This window comes from Dermochelys coriacea, chromosome 3 (genome assembly GCF_009764565.3).
Source record: "Dermochelys coriacea isolate rDerCor1 chromosome 3, rDerCor1.pri.v4, whole genome shotgun sequence".
Lineage (NCBI taxonomy): Eukaryota > Metazoa > Chordata > Testudines > Dermochelyidae > Dermochelys > Dermochelys coriacea.
The window spans coordinates 13,187,588-13,205,874 of NC_050070.1; the positions used below are offsets into that span (position 1 = coordinate 13,187,588).

General features: G+C 42.0%; 1 protein-coding gene across 1 annotated transcript in view; it reads left to right on the plus strand.

The window, feature by feature from the left end:
- LOC119852623 (serotriflin-like) overlaps nt 1-17,660 on the plus strand; it is a 36,499-nt gene extending 18,839 nt beyond the window's left edge. Inside the window, exons 6-9 of the mRNA XM_043510009.1 lie at nt 2,489-2,577; nt 5,452-5,543; nt 7,216-7,335; nt 17,571-17,660. Coding sequence (XP_043365944.1) covers nt 2,489-2,577; nt 5,452-5,543; nt 7,216-7,335; nt 17,571-17,660 — 391 coding nt within the window. The remainder of the gene's footprint in view (nt 1-2,488; nt 2,578-5,451; nt 5,544-7,215; nt 7,336-17,570) is intronic.
- The last annotated feature ends 627 nt before the right edge of the window (nt 17,661-18,287 follow it).

The following is an 18,287-nucleotide window of genomic DNA, read 5'->3' on the forward strand; positions in this document are numbered from 1 at the left end:
GCTGTATTTCAAAGAATCCTTATTGAGGTTACAGGAACAAACCATCCTGATGTGTAGAAAGAATAGTAAATATGGCAGGCGACCCGCTTGGCTTAACAGTGAAATCCTTGCTGATCTTAAACACAAAAAAAAAGCTTACAAGAAGTGGAAGATTGGACAAATGACCAGGGAGGACTATAAAGATATTGCTCAGGCATGGAGGAGTGAAATCAGGAAGGCCAAATCACATTTGAAGTTGCAGCTAGCAAGGGATGTTAAGAGTAACAAGAAGGGTGTCTTCAGGTATGCTAGCAGCAAGAAGAAAGCCAAGGAAAGTGTGGGCCCCTTACTGAATGAGGGAGGCAATCTAGTGACAGAGGATGTGGAAAAAGCTAATGTACTCAATGCTTTTTTTGTCTCTGGCTTTACGAACAGGGTCAGCTCCCAGACTACTGCACTGGGTAGCACAGCATGGGGAGGAGGTGACCAGCCCTCAGTGGAGAAAGAAGTGGTTTGGGACTATTTAGAAAAGCTGGACGAGCACAAGTCCATGGGGCCGGATGTGCTGCATCCGAGAGTGCTAAAGGGGTTGGCGGATGTGACTGCAGAGCCATTGGCCATTATCTTTGAAAACTCATGGTGATCGGGGAAGGTCCCGGACAACTGGAAAAAGGCTAATGTAGTGCCCATCTTTAAAAAAAGGGAAGATGGAGGATCCAGGGAACTACAGGCCAGTCAGCCTCACCTCAGTCCCTGGAAAAATCATGGAGCAGGTCCTCAAGGAATCAATTCTGAAGCACTTAGAGGAGAGGAAAGTGATCAGGAACAGTCAGCATGGATTCACCAAGGGCAAGTCATGCCTGACTAATCTAATTGCCTTCTATGATGAGATAACTGGCTCTGTGGATGAGGAGAAAGAAGTGGACATGTTATTCCTTGACTGTAGCAAAGCTTTTGACACGATCTCCCACAGTATTCTTGCCAGCAAATTAAAGAAGTATGGGCTGGATGAATGGACTATAAGGTGGATAGAAAGTTGGCTAGATTGTCGGGCTCAACGGCTAGTGATCAATGGCTCCATGTCTAGTTGGCAGCCAGTATGAAGTAGAGTGCCCCAAGGGTCGGAGTGCCCCAAGATTTTATTCAATATCTTCATTAATGATCTGGAGGATGGCATGGACTGCACCCTCAGCAAGTTTGCGGATGACACTAAACTGGGAGGAGAGGTAGATACGCTGGAGGGTAGGGATAGGATACAGATGGACCTAGACAAATTAGAGGATTGGGCCAAAAGAAATCTGATGAGGTTCAACAAGGACAAGTGCAGAGTCCTGCACTTAGGACAGAAGAATCCCATACACTGCTTCAGACTAGGGATCGCATGGCTAAGCAGCAGTTCTGCAGAAAAGGACCTAGGGGTTACAGTGGACAAGAAGTTGGATATGAGTCAACAGTGTGCCGTTGTTGCCAAGAAGGCCAATGGCATTTTGGGCTGTATAAGTGGGGGCATTGCCAGCAGATTGCGGGATGTGATTGTTCCCCTCAATTCAACATTGGTGAAGCCTCATCTGGAGTACTGTGTCCAGTTTTGGGCCCCACACTACAAGAAGGATGTGAAAAAATTGGAAAGCATCCAGCGGAGGGCAACAAAAATGATTAGGGGACTGGAACACATGACTTATGAGGAGAGGCTGAGGGAACTGGGATTGTTTAGTCTGCAGAAGAAAGGAATGAGGGGGGATTTGATAGCAACCTTCAACTACCTGAAAGGGGGTTCCAAAGAGGATGGATCTAGACTGTCCTCAGTGGTAACAGATGTCAGAACAAGGAGTAATGGTCTCAAGTTGCAGTGGGGGAGGTTTAGGTTGAACATTAGGAAAAACTTTTTCACTAGGAGGGTGGTGAAGCACTGGGATGCGTTACCTAGGGAGGTGGTGGAATCTCCTTCCTCTGAAATTTTTAAGGTCAGGCTTGAGAAAGCTCTGGCTGGAATGATTTAGTTGGGGATTGATCCTGGTTTGAGCAGGGGGTTGGACTAGATGACCTCCTGAGGTCCCTTCCAACCCTGAGATTCTATGATTCTATGATTCTACGATTCAGTTCAATGATTTCCCATTGAAAATTTTGTTAAACTTGATATGTTTCCACAATGTTTAAATGTCAGTGAAACAGCATTTTCCAACAGAAAACTGTACCATCTGAAAATTTGACCAGCTCTAGTCAAAACACTACTGGTCAGATTTTAAGTTAGATGCTTGCAATTGCAGGAATACATTTGTACATGCTAATGCAGTATGCTGACACAAAATGCTAACTAGTGATGCCTACATACATATAACTGATTTTCATGCATCATGCAGGTGATGCAAATGTATGTGCACCATTGTACTCACTTAACTTGACTAATGGCTGCAGAACCAGCCTCTTTTGTATGTACTCTGGATTGAACTTTGAAGTATGATTAAAAAGTGAGGTTTGTCAGACATTTTATGCCATTTTAAAATTTTAGGGGAAATGTAGTAGGATCAACTACAACACCTTACAAAATAGGAGATCCATGTGGCGACTGTCCTTATGCTTGTGACAATGGACTGTGCAGTAAGTTAATATATTATTGTACCACCTACATGGTTTTGGTGTGTCCCATGAAATGCTGAATTCCCTTATCCAGTCCAAGTAGAGCATGGGGGCTTGACGCCTCTGTTTGTAATGATACATATAGACACCACATTCTCTTGTTCAGGGCATTACAGCGGGTGTTCCAGTTCTGGCAGACAGCTAGTCTTCTTTTATCTACTAGATTCTTACCTTTTCTGTAGTGTTGTTGTCACTCTAAAGCAGCTGCTATGTAATATGAATGAAGTTCATCCAGTTCCTCAGTGTCACAGATCCACAGTTCATGTCATTAGTATGCAGTGCACCTAAGCAATGGTATTGCAATAAGCATAGTGTAGATTCCTTCTATGTAGTCATTTTTTCTAATGTTACATTCAAGAATAAATTATGCCTGGAGGAATAATTATAATAATAATAAAGGTGTCAAGATTCCTTCCCCACTCTGAACTCTGGGGTACAGATGTGGGGACCCACATGAAAGACCCCCTAAACTTATTTTTATCAGCTTAGATTAAAAACTTTCCCCTAGACACAAACTTTGCCTTGTCCTTGAACAGTATGCTACCACCACCAAGTGATTTAGACAAACACTTGGAGTTCCTATTTCCCCAAAATATCCCCCCAAGCCCTTACACCCCCTGTCCTGGGGAGGCTTGAGAATAAACAAGATGAGCACAAACCCTTTGGATTTTTAAGACTCAAATAACCCAATCAGATTCTTTAAAAAAATCAGAACTTTATTTGAAGAACAAAAAAAGATAAGAGAACAACTCTGTAAGATCAGAATGGAAGATAACCTTACAGGCAGTCAGATTCAAAACATAGAGAATCCCTCTAGGCAAAACCTTAAGTTACAAAAAGACACAAAAACAGGAATATACATTTCCTCCAGCACAGCGAATTTACAAGCCAAAACAAAGAAAACCTAATGCATTTTCTAGCTAGATTACTTACTAACTTTACAGGAGTTGAAGGGCTTGCATCCTTGATCTTTTCCCAGCAAAGGTATCACACAGACAGACAAAAGTCTTTTTTCCCCTCTCCAGATTTGAAAGTATCTGGTCCCCTCACTGGTCATTTTGGGTCAGGTGCCAGCAGGGTTACCTTAGTTTCTTAACCCTTTACAGGTGAAAGGATTTTGCCTCTGGCCAGGACAGATTTTATAGCACTGTATACAGAAAGGTGGTTACCCTTCCCTTTATATTTATGACAAAAGGGTTGCCACAGAGCTAAACCAAAAGCATCCTGTGGCCTGACCGTGCTCTTATTCAAGTTAATGTCAAAATCTACACTGATTTCATTGGGAGAGGAGCAGGTTCATGCTTAGTGATCCCTTAGCAACACAGAACCATCAGCACTTGTAAGAGTCTAAGGCAGCTTAGGGGAAGAGGAAAGGAGGAAAAGTCAGGGCCCTGGTGGGGGGAGGGTTGTTGATCAAAGCTCATTCTGCCTGTTTCCCATTACCCACCATTCTGCCCACATCCCTGTACCCAGCCTGCTCCTTTCAATTCTTGTCTCCCCCTACCTGCCCCCACCTGCCCTGCAGCCATCTCCTTTCCTCCTCTCACCCCCCATGCCAGGCAATCAGTCATTTCTGTAGGCACTGCTTCCTCCCACAATCCCATCACACAGCCAATGCACCAGCAGGGGGTGAGAGTATTGAGACCCTCCCTTCCTGCGCCTGGCCCCATTGCAGTTGCTGATGGGTAGGGGAAGGAGCAATAGAGGAACAACTCCATTCTCTTCATAGCCCTGCTGGATGCAGGCGTTTTCTTCAGATATGTGGAAATGCCTGAGAGGACCACCAAATGCATGAGTGTCGTTCCCAGTGCATGACACTTATCAGCCCTGCCCTCCCGAGGCATGGACCCCTGGTTCTGTGACCAGGATTCCACAGTGTTCAGAAAGGGGGTGCTGCAAAGTCAGCTGAATCTCCCATCTGCACAGGGGAGGAAAGTTATGCCTAGGGGGAGTACACAGCATGCCTGTCTCAAGGGTATAATTTGGTTCACAGCTTTTACTCCCTTGGTTTATGTTGGATTTGCTGAACTAAGGCAGGAGTATAAATGGAGTAAGGGACTCAGGATTTGGCCCACAATGCTGTGGATAGTTAAGTTTCTGTGACACTTTAATTGGGGAGAAAAACTGAAGTAAGAGAACATGTTTAATAAGGGTAAAACTCACCCCTGTACAGGGGACCAGAAAAAAGCTTGTGCAACACAAAAATTCCAGAGAATCCCTTAAATGGTGCATAGGCCTTGGTGCTGGCTCTCCACACAGGGCCGAATTTCATCCAAATGAGAATATATTTGAAAGAAAAAAAAGTTACAAACTAGGATTGCTTTAGTTTGAGATCTGCTGTGCATTGTAAAGCACTTTGAGATCTGCTGATGAAAGGGGCTATAGCAGTGCTGCAAAGAGCAAATAGAAATTTGCAGCCTGAATGACTTTCATGGTAGATTACAGTAAACAACAATATAAAAAAACAAAAGTGAAGTCTCCATGAAGGAGCACAGTGTGTGCCTCGGAGTCAGTGCTAGCCATTGGGGGCCCTAAACTAGAGTATCTCTCTCTCTCTCACACACACAAAAATAGGCAAGTTCTTAGAATAAAAACCTAGTAGGAGGGGCCCTTGAACTGCTTGGAGCCCTAAGCAATTACTTAAGTAATTAGTCTGCTTATGCCTAGCGCTGGTTCTGGGGTCTCTCCTATAAAACAGGATGCAACAGCTCTTCCTCTCAGAACGGCTGTTTATCTTGGCAGAAAAGCGAGTTCTTAGAGACTTAAACAAAACAAATGGGTAACAGTCATATAGCAAAATAAACCGCATTAGCCATGTGCTCCCTTTTCTTTCAGCCAATCCCTGCAAGTATGAATATACATTCTCCAACCGTCGTCAATTAAAAACGCAATATACCTGTAAACACCTGTTTGTCCTAAAATATTGTGTCGGTTCCTGTCAGTGCACCACTGAAATAAAGTAAAAACTTAAAGTTAGCCTCTGCAGTAAAATGAAGATAAATAAAATCACATATTTCCAAACTAGATATAATTCCAGATAAAGATCCTAACAATGTATTCTGCATTGTATGCTGCGATCCTCCTCCTGTGTAAGTTGCACGTTCTATTAAGTCTCACTTAACTAAGGGCATCTGCTCTCCTCAATCTTCTTGTAGAACTCCTTTGATGTCAATGAAATAAAACTGTACCCCCTTAACCGTGTTGTTCTTTGCCTTGAGACAATTGTTATATTTGGAACATATTAAAAACCTGTGACAAAATTAGCCTATGTGTTTTCATTTAATACTCATTAAAACAGTGATGATTTTTATTTTTGTTTTAAATTCTACACATGCTGAGTCCTGATAGAATTCAGTGCAGTAGGTTCTGATCTCATTTAAACAGGAGTAAAATCCAGAATAACTCTTTTGGATTGAGTAGAGTTATTCCAGATTTATTCCAGTATAAATGAGATCAGAATCTGGCTCAGAAAGATCCCACTTCTTTGTCAGCTTTGTTTTACACAAGACCCCATTTTAATTACTGAAGGAGCTGATTGAAGGAACTTTCTTTTAAAATGGGAAAAGCTTATCTGAAAAAGTACTTTTTAGATTGAATGCGAGAAAAACAATCATTGGCTTGAAGCCCATAGAAGAAAGAAACCTGACACTTAAGTATATTAATTTCACTCACTTAATAACTTAATTTTGTTTTGGTGACCTCTCCCTTTCTTATATTCCTGCAAAATAAATACCTTGATTATTTGTTTGATTATCTTCATTGGAGCATAATCCCTATTTTCCACTCTACCTGGCAATACAAATAGTTACAAATACCTGGAAACATAGCAGTCTCACAAAGCAATTTGTTGCATTTCACATGTGAAATGCTATTGTTGACAAAAGCAAATGACCCAGAGAAAAAACAGGCAGAGATTTCACTGAAAGCAAATAATTCCTATTAATTCCACAAACACACTGATTCAGCGGGATATACTAACGTAAAGCATCTGTGTTGTCCCATTGACTTCAGCATGTCTGCTCATGTACTTAAAGTTAGGCATGTGCTTAATTGCCTGGCTGAACTGAGGCCAAACAGAGTTTGTAGCTGGTGAGGTCAAAGAATGAAGAAGTGAGACATTTTGATCTGGTTGGGGAAAAACCAGTAGGAAAGCCCGATACACAAGGGAAACACCATGAGCCTAAGTTTGAGGTGTCTCAGATGTATCAGGCAGTTTGGGGAGGCAAGGTTTTCCACTCTTTATAGTTTGGCCCCTTGAATGGATTCCTCGGCCCTCTGATGCAGTCTTGAGGTGTGAAGAATTTCCCTGCAGCCTTGAAGATGTTCATAGGGTTGTACATCTTAATGACAGGTTTCAGAGTAGCAGCCGTGTTAGTCTGTATTCACAAAAAGAAAAGGAGTACTTGTGGCACCTTAGAGACTAACAAATTTATTAGAGCATAAGCTTTCGTGAGCTACAGCTCACTTCATCGGAAATGCATCCGATGAAGTGAGCTGTAGCTCATGAAAGCTTATGCTCTAATAAATTTGTTAGTCTCTAAGGTGCCACAAGTACTCCTTTTCTTTTTACATCTTAATGAGAAATTGATCTCTGTTCAGCTGCTGCATGTTGCTGACAACCACCAATTAGGAAACAGAGGGAACCAAGTTGCAAAATGTGAACCAGTGTCTGCAGAGCATACAGATATTGAGGAAAATTGCAAAGAAGAAGAGGGTAAGGTGAGCTCCCAGAGTTTCTGTTGGACCTGTTCCAGAGCAATGCTCTACACTAACAAAGGGAACTGCAGAATAGTCTAAGACACTTTCTGGTTAGGTTGTTCTCCCAACCTAACAAACATATAGGCTGTGCACAAGACTGATACTGGTGGAAATCAGCCCATTAAATAGCAAATAGCCATCTCACCATTTACCAGTACAAAAAGGGGAGAGGCATTTACAGGCCCTCACGGAAATGTATCAGGAAGGCACAACTAAGCCTTCATAGCTCTGGTTGAGAAAAAATAAATAGCAGCAACAGCTGATTCTCTGTGGACTATAGAAAAGTACATGAAGTTACTTAAAAGGATTGTTATCAATTGCCATGAATAGATGATACCCTGGATGCTATAGCAGGTTCATCTTGCTTTCCACACTGGATCTAAAAAGTGGATACTGGCAAGAGGAAGTGGATCCAAAAGACAGAGGAAAACTGCTTGCACAAGAGGACAACACCCTGTGGTAATTTAAAATGATGCTTTTGGCTTGTACAATGCAACATCCACATTTGAAAGGCTAATGGAGAGGGTAATGTATGGCGTGTTTTCCACATCCTGTTTGTTTTACCTAAATGATATCCTGGTGCATGCTAACCCCTTTGAACAAGAGCTGATGCATTTACAAATTCTCTGTGGTAAACTGAAGGCTTCCAATCTGAGAATGAACCCAAAGAACTATGAATTGTTTCAAAAAGAGGTAGCTTACCTTGGGCACACAGTCAGTGAGGAGGGAACTTCCACTGGCAAAAGAGATTAGGATGAGCAAATCCCATTTCTTTTGATGGTTTATAGAGCAGCGATCAATGAGGGCACAAAGGGTACCCCAGCACTCCTCACATTTGGGCTTGAGCTAAGGACCCCAGCAAATCTCTTGCATTGAGTTCCTGAAGAGGAACAAAGGAATTTGGACCATGTGGACTATATTGAAAACCCTATAATCCAAAATTAAAAAAAAAACACCTTACATCTTTGAGGATAGCCTCCAATAAAATGAAAAGGCTCTATGACATAAGGTCATTCGGAGGGGAGGGGAGGGGTAGAAGAGGGTATGGTCCTACATTCCTAGGAGAAGGAAAAGTAGGAGTCCTAAGCTAAATAAACCTTGGGAAGGATCCTGTTCTGCAGTGACCCAAATAAATGAAGTGGTGTTTAGGATACAGTTGGGTCCCAAAATGTATCCATAAAGACCATCTCAGAAGGTATCAGTGGGATAGAATTTCAGCTTAGGTGCCCCCAGAAACTGGCAATGTAACTGTGGGTGCAGAAGCCAGAAGAGTGGTGACAGAAATGAATTCCTTTTCAGAACAGAATGGAAGAAGTCTGATTCAGCCAGCAGATTCCACAAAAACAAAAGATACTTCAGGAGCATTGTGTCATACCTCAGGTACAATCCAGACAAATAAGTAGCTATGTCACCCCTGCCCTTTAACCTGGGATGCTCTTTACAAGGTTTTGCTGATGTAGCCTCTAGTCTGGACTGCTCACAAACAGCCTCCAGCATGCAAGTCACTCCTAGCTATGTGTGTGTGTTTGTGCTACAGGCAGCCAGCCACACGTTGGCTCTTACCAACCTTGTTTATACAGCAGTGTGACCCCACCACACTCCCAGTCTTAGATTTCCCCCCAGAAATGGATATCCTGTACTGTTCAGCCATCTCCTGGCACAATACAAGCTTATATAAAGTCCATCATTTTATTAATAGAAACGATATAGATTCATAGATTCATAGATACTAAGGTCAGAAGGGACCATTCTGATCATCTGGTCCGACCTCCTGTACAGCGCAGGCCACAGAATCTCACCCACCCATTCCTATGAAAAACCTCACCCATGTCTGAGCTATTGAAGTCCTTAAATCATGCTTCAAAGACTTCAAGGAGCAGAGAAGCCTCCCTCAAGTCAACCATGCCCCATGCTACAGAGGAAGGCGAAAAACCCCCAGGGCCTCTCCAATCTGCCCTGGAGGAAAATTCCTTCCCAACCCCAAATATGGCAATCAGCTAAACCCTGAGCATATGGGCAAGATTCACCAGCCAGATACCCAGGAAAGAATTTTCTATAGTAACTCAGATCCCATCCAGCTAATATCCCATCTCAGGGGATTTGGCCTATTTACCCTGAATATTTAAAGATCAATTACTTACCAAAATCCCATTATCCCATCATACCATCTCCTCCATAAACTTATCGAGTAGAATCTTAAAACCAGATAGATCTTTTGCCCCCACTGCTTCCCTTGGAAGGTTATTCCAAAACTTCACTCCTCTGATGGTTAAAAACGTTCGTCTGATTTCAAGTCTAAACTTCCTGGTGGCCAGTTTATACCCATTTGTTCTTGTGTCCACATTGGTGCTGAGCTTAAATAATTCCTCTCCCTCTCCTATATTTATCCCTCTGATATATTTATAGAGAGCAAATATGCACATACTTTGTCACTCCAAATGATATTTCCCAGGCACTTCAATTCAAACACACTGGATTAGATAAAATAATAGAACAAATTTATTAACAACAAAGAGAGATTTTAAGTGAGTACAAGTAATGAGGCATAAAAGTCAGAAATGGTTACAAGAAAAAAGATAAAATGCAACTGGTGTCTAACATAACAAGCTATGTTAAATTCAAAGCAAAGTTTCTCTCACCATACGCTTTCAGTAATCCTACTGACCAAACTTCTTAGGCCGTGACCACTTCCCCAGTTCCATACTTTTTCCTTTGTTCTTTCTGGTGCAGAGAATAGATGGAGAGAGAGAGAGGAGAGGTGTCCATTGGGATGTCTGTCCCTTCTTTTTATAGTCTTGTCCCCTCTTTGAGAATCATTTCCAGCTGGGAGCATGGCAACAGTCAGTCTATGTGGACAGAACCTCCATGCTCTTTCTTTGCTAAAAGGCAGATTTTTCACCCCTGCCCCCTTTCCTGCCAAAGTATAGCCACTTAGCAGGTAATGGCCCTATTAGGCGTATTAGTGCCAATGTAGGATCTAGGCCTGTTGTTTCGCTGGAGATAGTACTTTGAGTTCTGCTTGCCTGTTTGGTTTTGGATATATATACATTTTTACTAATGTGTGTGATCAGAGGGATTCTTACTAAGAACAAAGACAGACACTGTATATGTTGCTTTTGCCTAAATCAGATGGGTTTGTTAGTATAATGGAAATAGATAAGAGCAGGTAAAGTGTTACCGGGCATGGTGGGAATGTACTATGTGAGCGCACGCTTGAAGACTGCCTCAACTTCTTATCTTAAAGCAAGGTCAAGCAACCAGTCGGGAGGGGTAAGGGGGATTGGACAGGAAAGGTAAAACACTAAAAGACCAGAGAAATGCTTGCCCCTGACTGAAGTACAACATCACTCCTTACCCCTCCCACAAAAGGGGTGGGAATGAAGATCTCAGCCCGATGATCCCCCAAAATGGAATATGACCATAAGTTGTTAGGGGTGGGACTGTGGGCATGCATTTCCATTATAATTATGCCTGCTTAGAAGAGGGGAGTGGGAACACTGGAAAACATGGCTCTGCGGCATCAAAGTAAGGGTATACATATGCCTGCTGGAAATTAACCCCAATAAACATTGCCTTGCTTGCACTTCAGACTTCTGGTCTGCTTTGCATCTGCATGACAAGAACCAGGGGAGAGGGTGAAGGGGAAGCCCTCTATCAGGCCCCTTGACCTTGTTTAGACCTGGCTGAAGCCTCAGCTTGCTCTTTGTCTCTGAGGGAGTGGTTTGGCCACTCTCCAGACTTGGGACATGTGTTAGTAACATCATAGAGTGGAATCTTATAACTTTACATACAATGTTGCCAAACATATTTTACTAGGACAATACTGACTAACAAATTATGAGCTTTCAAATGATACCTCACAAGGCATACCTTGTACAAAGTTTACCACAATAGTGGACATGGGGGTATATTCTGTCCCTTACAAAGCTGTAGAAAGGTTAGCCACTGGCTGTCTGGAGGCAGCATGTCAGGGCCCTCTTTTCTGCACAGGGTATCCGCCACCATGTTTTCTTTAATCTCTATATCAAATTATTGGCATATAAAATACCAATGTAGAAGCTTGGAATTTGAACTTAAGTTTTGTTTAACCAGATCAATGTGACTGATCTGTTAAGACCCTGAACTTTCTGTTAAAAGGAAAAAGAAAAGGAGGACTTGTGGCACTTTAGAGACTAACAAATTTATTTGAGCATAAGCTCGATAAAGTGAGCTGTAGTTCACGAAAGCTTATGCTCAGATAAATTTGTTAGTCTCTAAGGTGCCACAAGTCCTCCTTTTCTTTTTGCAGATACAGACTAACATGGCTGTAACCTGTTAAAAGGAACGGTCTTAATTGCTTGACTATAGCATAGGATTCCTTTTCTATGACAGAATAATTCTGGTGGCAGTTGTTTGTTTAAGAAAGCAATTGGGTGTTTCCCTTGGGTATTGTCTCCCCTGTTTTCATCAGCACAGCACCTAGAACAATGTCTGATGCACCCCTACACAGTTCAAACAGTTTATCAAAATCTGGACTAGCTAGTACAGGCTTTTAAGACAAGAGTTGCTTTACCTTATCAAACCCTCTTGACATGCCTTTATCCATACAATTTTGTTAGGTTTATTCTTTTTACACAGCTCTGTGATTGCAGATCCAGTGTCACTGAACCCAGTATTCCAACTAAAGAACTCCAGCTGCTCCCCTTTGACACTTAGAGGCTTTTATGGTGAGGCGTGCCTTTTTGAGCTTTGACAGCACAATTTCCAAGTGTTTGTTGTGATCGGCCCAAGTGTTGCTAAATACTGCAATGTCATCCACACACGCCTTTGCAAGGCTCTGTAAATCATTTAACGCTTGGTTGACTAGCCTCTGGAAGGCGACTCTGGTCTTAATCAATCCAAATGGTAGCATTGTGAACTCAGAGTCCCATATCAGTGACGAAAGCAGATTTTTTTTCTGTGCATCCTTACCTAAAGGAATCTGCCAACACCATCAAGTTAAATCAAAATTGCTGAGATAGCTAGCTTTGCTTGAAATGGAATGGAAGCATTCATCTGTTGGCCTGACATGGCATCCTGAGAGGTATGCTGCCTGCCAGGGGCCCGTATCTGAGATGATATGGAGGATCATCTGGCTCTCTGACTACTACCCCATGCTACTCATCCATGTGGTCACTAATGATACTGCAAGGTATGACCCTGAGAAGCTCAGAAGTAACTACAGGGCTCAGGGAGTAAGGGTGAACGAGTTGGGAGTGCAGGTGATGTTCTCTTCAATCCTTCCAGTCAAGGGTAGGGGCCCGGACAGAGACAGATCCATCCTGAAGATGAATGCCTAGTTGCAAGGATGGTGTTCCCAGGTGGGCTTTGGCTTCCTTGACCATGGGATGCTATTCTGGGAAGAAGGACTTCTAAGCAGAGATGGGGTCCACCTATTGAAGAAGGGGAAGAGCGTATTTGGATACAGACTGACTAACCTAGTCAAGAGGGCTTTAAATTAGGTTCAAGTGAAAAAAGCCCACAGATAAGTCAAAAACATGGAGACCTGGGAGAAGGATCAGAATCTGTGGGGAGTATGGGCCCTTGTAGCTGGGATAAGGGAGAGACAAGAGAGAACATGGTGTGGGAGGAATCAAACAGTATCTTAGATGTCTGTATACTAATGTGAGAAGTATGGGGAGTAAGCTGGCAAAACTTTAAATGCTAGTTAATAAACACAACTTTGACATCGTTGGCATCACACTTGGTGGAATAATATTCATGACTGGAATATTGGTATAGAAGAGTACAGCTTGCTCAGGAAGGATGGGCAGGGAAAAAAGGGAGGTGTTGCCTTATATATAAAAATATATACACCTTGAGGTTGAGATGGAAATAGGAGACAGACTTATTGAAAATCTCTGGGTAAGGATAAAAGAGGTAAAAACAAGGGTGGTGTCATAGTAGGGGTCTACTGCAGACCACCTAGCAGGAAGAAGAGGAAGATTAGGCTTTTTTTAAACAACTAACAAAATCATCCAAATTACAGGACTTGATGGTGATGGGGGACTTCAACTATCTAGACATCTGTTGGGAAAATACAGATTATCCAACAAGTTCTTGGAATGTATTGGAGACAATTTTTTATTTCAGAAGGTAGAGAAAGCTACTAGGGGGGAGGCTGATCTATATTTGATTTTGACAAATAGGGATTAACTGGTTGAGAATTTGAAAGTAGAAGGCAGCTTCGGTGAAAGAGATCATGAAATGGTAGAGTTCATGATTCTAGGAATGGTAGGAGGGAGAACAGCACAACAAAGATAATGGATTTCAATAAGGCAAACTTTAGCAAACTGAGGGAGTTGGTAGGTAAATTCCCACTGTAAGCAAGTCTAAGGGGAAGCAAGTTCAAGACCGTTGACAGTTTTTCAAAGAGACATTATTAAGGGCACAAGAACAAACTATCCCACTGCGTAGGAAACATAGGAAATATGGCAAGAGCCTACCCTGGCTTAACCAGGAGAGCTTCACTGATCTGAAACTCAAAAAAGAGTTCTACAAAAAATGGAAACTAAATCAAATTACAAAGGATCAATATAAACAAATAATACAAGTATGTCAAGATAAAATTAGAAAGGCCAAGGCACAAAACAAAATTAAACTAGCTAGAGACATAAAGGGTAACAAGAAAACATCCTACAAATACATTAGATGCAAGACGAAGACCAAGGACAGGGTAGGCCCATTACTCAATGAGGGGGGAGGAAACAATAACAGAAAATGTGGAAATGGCAGAAGTGCTTAATGACTTTTTTGTTTAGTTTACACCAAAAAGGTGAGCAGCGATTGGACTTCTAACGAATGAATGCCAGTGAAAATGAAGTAGGATCAGAAGCTAAAATAGGTAAATAACAAGTTAAAAATTACTTAAACAAGTTAGATGTCTTCAAGTCACTAGGGCCTGATGAAATACATCCTAGAATACACTAGGAGCGGACTGAGGAGACAGCTGAACCATTAGCAATTATTTTCAATAAATCATGGAAGACGAGGGAGATTCCAGAGGACTAGAAAAGGATAAATAAAGTGCCAATCTATAAAAAGAGAAATAAGGACAATGGGGCTATTACAGACTAATCAGCTTAACTTCAGTACCTGGAAAAGATTATGGAGCAAATAATTAAGCAATCAATTTGAAAACATCTAGAGGATAATAAGGTGATAAGTAACAGTCAGCATGGATTTGTCAAGAAAAAATCATGTCAAACCAACCTAATAATTTTCTTTGACAGGGTAACAAGCCTTGTGGATAGAGGGGAAGCAGTAGATGTGGTATATCTTGACTTTAATAAGGCTTTTGATACTGTCTTGCATGATCTTCTCATAAATGAACAAGGGAAATACAACCTAGATGGAGCTACTATAAGGTGGGTGCATAACTGGTTGGAAAATCATTCCCAGAGAATAGTTATCAGTGGGTCACAGTCAGGCTGGAAGGACATAACGAGTGGGGTCTTGCAGGGATCGGTTCTGGGTCTGGTTCTGTTCAATATCTTCATCAATGATTTAGAAAATGGCATAGAGAGTACACTTACAAAATTTGTGGATTATACCAAGCTAGGAGGGGTTGCAAGTGCTTTGGAGGATAGGATTCAAATGCAAAATGATCTTGACAAACTGGAGAAATGGTTTGAAGTAAATAGGATGAAATTCAATAAGGACAAATGGAAAGTACTTCACTTAGGAAGGAACAATCAGTTGCACACATACAAAATGGGAAATGACTGCCTAGGAAGGAGTACTGCGGAAAGGGATCTGGGCATCAAAGTGGATCACAAGCTAAATATGTTTCAGAGTAGCAGCCGTGTTAGTCTGTATTCGCAAAAAGAAAAGGAGTACTTGTGGCACCTTAGAGACTAACAAATTTATTAGAGCATAAGCTTTCGTGAGCTACAGCTCACTTCATCGGATGCATTTGGTGGAAAAAAAAAGCTAAATATAAGTCAACAGTGTAACCCTGTTGCAAAAAAAGCAAACATAATTCTGGGATGTATTAGCAGGAGTATTGTAAGCAAGACAAGAGAAGTAATTCTTCCGCTCTACTCCGTGCTGATTAGGCCTCAACTGGAGTATTGTGTGCAGTTCTGGACCCCACATTTCAGGAAAGATGTGGACAAATTGGAGAAAGTCCAGAGAAGAGCAACAAAAATGATTAAAGGTCTAGATACTATGTCCTATGAGGGAAGATTGAAAACATTGGCTTTGTTTAGTCTATAAGATCAGATTGGGCAAACACCTGCCAGGGATGGTCTAGATAATACTTAGTCCTGCCTTGAGTGCAGGGGACTGGACTAGATGACCGCTCGAGGTCCCTTCCAGTTCTATGATTCTATGATTCTGTGTTCTAGCTGTGGAACAGCATTACCATGAGGCTTTTTAACAGGATATGCATCTTCATTTACCACTTCTATTACCTCAAAAGGTCCTTCCCAAGAATTTTGCATTTTGTACTTTTTTTTTTTACAGGGCATAATGCCACCACCAAGTCTCCTATTTCAAGATTGTTTATAAATATTTTTATCATGCTACACATATTGTTTGGATTGACTGTCTTTGAGGTTAGTTTGAAAAATACACACCATGTCTTTAACTCCTTTCTAAACCTTTGTACATGTTCAGTTAGTGGCTCTTCCTTTGCCTCAGTGTACCCTTCACAGGAGTCTCTTATGAGATCCTAGGGGACCCCTCACTTTCTTTCTATATAGGAGATCAAATGGGTAAAACCTGGTTGATTCTTGGGGTACCTCCCTATAATCAAACAGTAAATATAGTAATAATTCATCCCAATCTTGAAGCCTCTTAATTGCAACATACCCAGCATGGATTTTAGGGTCCCATTGAATCTTTCGACCAAACCATTTATTTTTGGATGAACTCAGGTAGCTTTTAGTTCTTTCAGCCCACATGACTTCCATAGCTCATTGAATAGCTGAGACATGAAATTTGACCCACGGTCAGATAAAATCTCTTTAGGGAAACCCACTCTGCTAAAAGATAGTGAAAAGGGCTCTTGCTATAGATTCTGCCTCAATGTTAGAGCTACTACTTCAGGATATCTAATGAAAAAATCAATCACCACCAAGATATGTTATTTTCCTCTTACAGGGTGAATGTGGCATAGGGCCCACACTGTCCATTGCTACCCTCAGAAATGCCTTTTGTATTACAGGCTATGAATATAGGGGAACTTTCTGCAGTCCTGAAGATCTTCAGCAATAGTTCCTCATAGCTTCCTGTATTCCTGGGTAGTAGAATTTTTTCTTTAATCTGGCATAGTTCTCTGTGCCCCCAAGTGACTGGCAAAAGGACAGTCATGTTCTAATAACATTAATACTCCATGGTGCTGGGTGGGCATAATTAACTTTTTATAGGGCTACCCAGGGCTTTTGTTTTTTCCCCATACAGTCTCTCTCCCCATTTTCCTTTCCTGGGCCCCTCCTTTAGGACACACATTCTTATTCTCTATAGAGTGGCATCTATCCTTTGTTAACTGCAAAATGCTGGCAGCTGATATCTGGAACAGCTTATTCAGTCACAGGGGTTATTTCCCACCCCCAACCGCTCCCACACCTGGATACACACTGTTTCCTTCTGCTGCAGGAGAGTTAAAAAGACCTTCCCCGTGCCCTCCTTCAGCTGTTTCTGGTACTTTACCATTCCCCTTGGGATTCCAGCACAATATTCCCTTTTGCTACAGGTTACTACGTTAATAGCCTTAACCATATGCAAAATATCATTCCCTACAAGAATTTCAACAGGGATACTATACACCACCTCTACTGTGAAGACTCCTTTTAAACCTTCCCATTCCACATTCACTTTGGCTAAAGGTATAGTAATCCTTCCACTGCCAGAAGCACCACTTTTCGGTCAGGTAACATGTCAATCTCTTAGACCATGCTTCCCTTGACCAGAAAGATCTGTGCTCCAGTGTCTCTCCACTGTATGGACTCCTTGTTATTTACTCTGGCAACCTTAATAAATTCCATATCCACCCCCTCTGGGTCAGTCCTCACAGAACTCAGGAACTGTAGGTTCCTCTGGGGCTTCTGTGCTAAGGACAGCTGCATTAATGTGGGTTGTATGGGGCTCAGTTTCTTTTAGCTCAGGGCACTTATCTCTCAGGTGCTCAGTGGAGTTACATTGGAAACAGTTTCTTGGACTCTCCTCTTTCGCAGGAGGCTTGTGACGAGGACTTCCATGAGGGGAACATTTCTGAAGAAGTGAGTGCCCGGGCTCCTAGACACCACCCTCCTTTCCCGGAGTAAAACAGGATCCCCCCTTTACACGGGGTTTGTGTCCTTCCTTTTGGGCTTGCACAAGGGCATCTACCAGAGTGGCCGTTGCTAACACAGATTTAATAGACTTATCCCACCAGCTATTTCTTACCTCATCAGTGCTTATACTTAAGAATTGTTCTTCAGCAAAGAGATTAAACAATTGGTCATAATCCTCAGCTTCTTTCCCCTTTACCCATTTTCTCATCAGGTCATACATCTTATAGGCATATTCACTATTACTTATGCCAGCACCTTTCCTGAGATTTCTAAATGTTAACCTATACAGTTCAGGAGTAATTTGAAATCTTTGTAAAATAGCTTTCTTAAATGCAGTATATATCAGTTTACGGATCTACTGTCAATCAAATGTTGACCTTGCCCCTTAACCCTTAAGGCCCCGCCTGCCTGTCACCATAAGCCCCTCATCATGGGATATTACTTCTGGGGTCAAGACTGACACGAGTGGAAGCAAAGGGTGACATGTGACCCTTCTAAGAACTCCTGCCAGCACTCTCCACCAATTGAAGTGGGCTTCAGCACTATAGAAACTCCCCTAGAACAGGTTTGAACAATCAGGTCAGGTTCTGTGGTGAGGTGACCTATCTGGATGTGGGT